General features: G+C 44.2%; 1 protein-coding gene across 3 annotated transcripts; it reads left to right on the forward strand.

Moving 5' to 3' along the window:
- Window positions 1-1910: 1910 nt before the first annotated feature.
- On the forward strand, window positions 1911-4930 carry LOC111858370 (beta-crystallin A2-like). 3 transcript variants are annotated; one of them, XM_023840114.2, is made up of 5 exons: window positions 1911-1982; window positions 2232-2412; window positions 3246-3387; window positions 4247-4389; window positions 4711-4930. In XM_023840114.2, the coding sequence occupies exons 2-5, from the start codon at window positions 2249-2251 to the stop codon at window positions 4856-4858; spliced, it is 597 nt and encodes a 198-aa protein (XP_023695882.1). In that variant the 5' UTR covers window positions 1911-1982; window positions 2232-2248; the 3' UTR covers window positions 4859-4930. The 3 variants fall into 3 exon arrangements, with proteins under 3 accessions (XP_023695882.1, XP_023695885.1, XP_023695883.1); XM_023840117.2 differs by having other exon boundaries at window positions 4337-4389; XM_023840115.2 differs by having other exon boundaries at window positions 1957-1978.
- Window positions 4931-6046: the final 1116 nt, after the last annotated feature.

Genomic DNA, 6046 nt, shown 5'->3' on the forward strand with positions numbered 1-6046 from the left:
CTGCATACCTCGGTTGTAACGAGTGGTTATTTCAGTCAAAGTTGCTCTTCTATCAGCTTGAATCAGTCGGCCCATTCTCCTCTGACCTCTAGCATCAACAAGGCATTTTCGCCCACAGGACTGCCGCATACTGGATGTTTTTCCCTTTGCACACCATTCTTTGTAAACCCTAGAAATGGTTGTGCGTGAAAATCCCAGTAACTGAGCAGATTGTGAAATACTCAGACCGGCCCGTCTGGCACCAACAACCATACCACGCTCAAAATTGCTTAAATCACCTTTCTTTCCCATTCTGACATTCAGTTTGGAGTTCAGGAGATTGTCTTGACCAGGACCACACCCCTAAATGCATTGAAGCAACTGCCATGTGATTGGTTGATTAGATAATTGCATTAATGAGAAATTGAACAGGTGTTCCTAATAATCCTTTAGGTGAGTGTACATCATCACTGGAGAACACTCCTCACACACAAAAGGGGCGAGTTTCAAAACCCTGAATGTACAGTAAATCACCCAAATTTCAATAAACAGCACATCTTTCTTAGTTTTGTTTTTCACTCACCATTCAAAAGCTAGAATTAACACTGGGGAATGTACACTTGCTTTTGCCAATAGGGCTATATTCTGCATATTGCAATAGCTACAATAGCCACCAGGTGTCACTATAAACACATTATATTTTATTCTACAATCTTCAAAGACTAAACATCTGGCTTAGATAATCCTATTCATCAATCTTCTAACTGTTTGGTAGGCAGCATAGGGGACAAGGTTGGAGAACACTCTGGACAAGATGATAGTCCATCACTTGGTATACAGGTGTACACACAACAGGAGATGCCAATTAGCTTCAATGCATATATTTGTGCTTTGGAACAAGACAAACCTGCACAAGCCAAGGAGAGACTGCAGATTTCTCACGTGCAGCTGAATAAATATACGCAAAAGCAAATGTAGAGCCTAGACCTGTCAGAAACGCCTGTTATGATGTTCAGTCATGTGCTCAGTCTCACTGTTGGGAACTTAATAGGGGTGTGACAGGATTCAGGGGGGCAGGGTAATGCAGAAGGAAGCAACTAGTAGGCTGAGAAACATTCATTGTTTATCGCACTGAAAGTCCATAATTATGGCAAACAAACTGTTGTATACAAGAAAACACAGAGGCATTACCTCCAAACACTGCGTAACAAACAGCAAAACTCTGAACAGTTCAAAACACAGACCATTACAAAGAAAAGCCTGACACAAACAGAACTACAAAGACATAGTCACTGGTAATGACATCATCCACAGAGTGCAAGGAATCATTGGAATTTGTCTTTGACAGACTCTCTGGTAAGATTCTCAGCTGTCCGAAGAGGAGCAACATTAATTCAAGCTGTGTCTGACTTCAGAGAGGAAATCCTGCAGTCACACACATCAAGAAAATACTTCAAGCTTAATTATTGTTTACTTTTTCATGTCTTTCGTTTTAACATGGCTGAATGCTTTATTACAGCATCCTGAGATATTTAGGGAGATTTACGGTCATCCTTGTCTTAAGGTAAACATACTTTAACTGTCAGGTTGGCTGTTGTTTAATCTAAAACTGCACCCTTGTTGGTTTCTGGCAGCAGCCGCTTCCGTGCGGGCGACTGTGTCTCACGGAGCCCAGTATCTGCAAAATAATCTCCCAGAATGCCGCCATTCGGTCAGCTTTCTGAACCGAGCTGTTGCATCAGTGCACTGCCTTTTTAGGCTGCCGTGGGCAAAGTGGGGGTGGGGGTTGGGGGGGGGGGGTGCCACAGTGATGAGTCAGAGGGGCGCTAAGCCCCCCACAATGGCGTGGCCTAAAGCCCTCTTTCAGCCAGGCACTGCTGAGTGTGCAGGGCTTGTGCAACTGCCTCGCTGAAGCGATGAGGGAGGGGGGCCACCTCTATAAATGTACAACAGGGACTGTGATCCCTGACGGATGTTCTTCTGGATCTGCCCCGCTTTGGTCCGTAAGTAGTATACAGCCAGAATGCTAACACCCGCCTCCGGGACATAGATACAGAAAAGAAGCAGAAGGAGGCTGTAGTTTCGCTGTTAGGATTTAATCACAATGACTCACCAGTGTCACACTTACAGCTCTGCTCAGTAATCAAACTTCTCTCCCAGTATCCTCAACGGGGAGAGCTCTGTTTTTAATTAAAGTGTTGCCCCCTTTCTCCCCTCGACTGTCAAACCATGACCCGCTCTTCTGGTGGTAGGCTGAGAAGTCGCAGCCATGGACACCCAACAGATGCAGATGGAGCAGATGGGGCAGTTTAGGATCACAGTCTGGGAGGAGGAGAACTTCCAGGGCAAACACTGCGAGTTCATGCAGGAGTGCCGCAACATCATGGAAAGGGACTTCCGCAAGATCCGCTCCATAAAGGTGGAGAACGGCGTGTAAGTCTCTGCCTGCGTGTAAGCACCCCCAACTCAGACATGGGGGTCATGTTGCTGAAAGCTAAGGGTTTGGGTCCTCATGTGGTTGGGCTGGTGCCATAAGAGAGCAGAGGCTTAGGAAGTGGACTTATAGCCTAAATTAACCCACCTCCATTCCTGTTGTGAAGTGCTCTCCTGTCCTGTGGAAAGGCTTCCACACCCCTCAGGGAATATCCAGTGAATCAACAGATCACAGTGAGTAACATGTCGCATAGTCTTTGGGAAATCCCAGAGAAGGAAGAATGACTTCCGGACTTTAGTTGACAAAAGTGAAATCTGGGAGACTCATCCTGAAGTTTGTAATATTCCTCTGTTGCTTAAATTACCATAACATTATCAATGGATGGCAGGTTAACGTTTATCAGACTGCAGTTGTCACTGGTGTCTCTGAAAATGTAATGGTGGGTTCTTTTGCTCAAACATGTCATTGTGAGCGTAACGAAAACTATTCAGAAGTCATTTCAGTGTTGCGACATCACTGACGCCACTCAGCACACCGAATGCAGTGAAAGACGACCCCTCCGGCAGTGTGTTTGTTAACACCCATCTGAATATAGCGGGCGGGTCTCTGGGTATCAGCTGCTGTTCCTGTCCCGAAAGCGACTGTGAATCACGCGGCTCAGCTGTCTGGCCTCTGTGCTGTGGGAGACTAACGATCTGATAATGAACTGTTCGCTTTTAGCACTGAGCAAAGGGGGTGCAGCCTGACCTTGTTTCTTACCAGTTAGTCCTGATACATTTCTCACCTTCTCTTACTGCAACCCTCCTTCCGCCAACCTTCCCGCTGGTCCCAGTTTCATCGGGTACGAGTATCCTGAGTTCCAGGGTCAGCAGTTCATCCTGGAGAAAGGAGACTATCCTCGCTGGGAGGCATGGAGCGGAAACTCCGGCTACAGAACGGAACACCTGCTCTCATTCCGACCAATCAAATGCGCTGTAAGTTATCTTTGGGGGAATGGGGGAGGGGTCCCAGGTCACAAGATCATGTTCCTGACAAAAAGGACAATATGCCCCGGCTGACACCTGGAATGGATGTGATTCTCATTCATCACTGTCATTTGCTGAAGCAACATTACGAGTGAGTAAAAGGCTAGAATTTCCCACTCTTGGTATCTTAGCAACAAAACGAGCCCCAGTCAGCTCGGCCGAAGAAGACGCTCATCACTCCCTACTGTTCATCTACCTTTCATAGTGGAGAAAACAAATTGGGGAATAAAGGATATTTTTGTAGCTGAAGCAGTGCATGGTTGCCTCTGGAGACTAGGGTTCGAGACTCCACCCCAGCTCTTTGTGTCCTCCCCGTGTCATTGTGAGGTTTCCTCCACTTTCTCTCATTTCTCCCCACAATCCAAAAACATGCTGAGGTCAGTTACCAAATTGTCTGTAGGTGTGAATGTGTGTGTCCTGAAATGGGTTGGCACCCCCTCCTGGGTTATTTCCTGCCTTGCACCCAGGGATTCTGGCATAACAGACCCCCTGCATTGAAGACGCGGGTATGGAAAATGCATAGGTGGGTGGGTTTTTGAAACTAATTCTGTCTTTGTCTGGGAAGTAACCATATAATGATTTTCTGTGTTCAATAAACATACAAAACTAAACTGTTTTAAATGTGAGACTTGTATGATATACGACCTATGAACAAGCAGATATAAATTAATAACAAGAATCACCAATCAGATATTTGACTAGAGGAAGGAGAGGGGTTAAGGTGACGAATCCCTCTCAGCAGGCAGATTCTGAGATACAGTAAATATCTTTCTCATTTGCAAATTCTCCTGAGTGACTCTCTCAACAGAAACACAGTGACAGCAAGGTGACCTTGTATGAGTGCAAGGACCTCACAGGACGCAAGTTTGAGCTTTGTAATGACTACCCCTCCCTGCAGGCCATGGGCTGGTGCAGCAAGGAGGTTGCATCTATGAAGGTCAACTCTGGAGCGTAAGCTGGTCTCTTTTGAAAACCTCACAGCTCGATGTAACTATTACAAACAATCAACATTTTGTATTTTGGGTCCAGTGTAAACTCTCTGGTTTTAGAGTGTTGACCCTTGATAGTCGCTCCTGGGAATTACACACTTGCACAAAAATGTTTTGAGGGCAAAAAAAAAAATTGATTGGTTCAGCGAGATAACCAATCAGGTTGTATATGAGGTGGATCCAAGCAACTAGAGGAAGCGAGACCAACCAATCAGATGTTCTAATTCAGAGCACTAATCTCTGCCTTAGCTGACCTTGTTGTGTCTCCCCTCTGCCTCTGCAGCTGGGTGGCCTACCAGTTCCCTGGTTACCGTGGATACCAATACATCCTTGAGAGGGACAGGCATGAAGGAGAATACAGAAACTACAATGAGTACGGCACCCAAGCCCACAGCCACCAGGTTCAATCAATCCGCAGGATTCAGCAATAGATCAAGGCCAATTATGTACATCCTGTGGAATACCATGCTAAAATATGAAAATAAAGGCTTTATTCAAACAGAGGTGCTTGTGACCATTCCTTCCCTGCTAATAGTTCCTCTCTGCAGGCAGTGTAGTGGGAGATTCATAGATCACCATGGTAACTTTCCACTTTAACGCTAATTCTGACATAGGCGACCATTTTCTAACATACGACGGCATATGAGTCCACTGCGTTTTTGGTATTCTTTATCTTCAAAGCGATACTTCGTCGCATGCAAGATGGTGATGACGGTTTGTTGGTTAACTGCTTTAATTAACAAAACTTAAAACGTTTTCCTTGTTAGTAATCGAATGTGTAATGTGCCCTATCGGACTGAACTTTCTTCCAGATAATTGTAGTTTCTAACACGTAGCCTATACTGCAGTGATTCGTGAATTTGAATAATAAAACCATCCAATTAGGCTACTACGCTACTACTTATCTAAAATTCTCAAGAAACTGCTCTTTACTTTCTTACGGTTCATCTATTCTATCGCAATTTAACTTTTTCAATGTTTGGAATCATTCCCTATCAGCTGACTCTAATAAAAAAACGATCAGTATGTATTCTCCGTAAATATTTCTCATCTTAGTGTTTTCATTAACTTTGCTGCTTAAGTTTGAACATTAAGGTTGATCTTCGTGGACAACAGAGTAATAAGAACAGTAACACTGCTGAAGGATAAAAGATTTTTATATTTTGTCTATGAGCTGTCCAGGGTGCTGACCACGTTATGGGTAAACAATTAGTGACGTCATGTGGGTATATACGACTGAAAGCAAACAAGAAACTCTGCTGGCTTCTCAAAAATGAAATGAAAAATCTCTGGCCAGGTGATTCAGATCAGCTTGTTACTTGTTTACTTTGGTAATTAAGATATTCAAAATAATCAACTTGTGTAAGCACAAACCAATAATGCGCTAAACATTATAAAATAAAACTTTTTGACCTGTCTCCCGGAAAGCACCCCTTTAACACCGAACTTTAGTCAACATGACCTATTTTTAAGGCAATTGCGTTATTTAATTCGAATTCATTAATGCTCCGCGACTTCAGAATCCGATATTGCTAAGTCACTTTCACATCCTGCTTATGATCCGTTTTGAGTTCCCTGTGATGAAGCATAAACTTTAACCTGAAGGAAAGCTGTGTTCC

The sequence above is a fragment of the Paramormyrops kingsleyae genome, chromosome 16, assembly GCF_048594095.1.
Source record: "Paramormyrops kingsleyae isolate MSU_618 chromosome 16, PKINGS_0.4, whole genome shotgun sequence".
Lineage (NCBI taxonomy): Eukaryota > Metazoa > Chordata > Actinopteri > Osteoglossiformes > Mormyridae > Paramormyrops > Paramormyrops kingsleyae.

Bases quoted from the DNA above. Each gene is read 5' to 3' on its own strand.
- LOC111858370 (XM_023840114.2), top strand. From the start codon at position 2,249: ATGGACACCCAACAGATGCAGATGGAGCAGATGGGGCAGTTTAGGATC. The intron at 2,413-3,245 runs GTAAGTCTCTGC...CGCTGGTCCCAG, and splicing joins ATAAAGGTGGAGAACGGCGT to TTTCATCGGGTACGAGTATC. The intron at 4,390-4,710 runs GTAAGCTGGTCT...CTGCCTCTGCAG, and splicing joins ATGAAGGTCAACTCTGGAGC to CTGGGTGGCCTACCAGTTCC.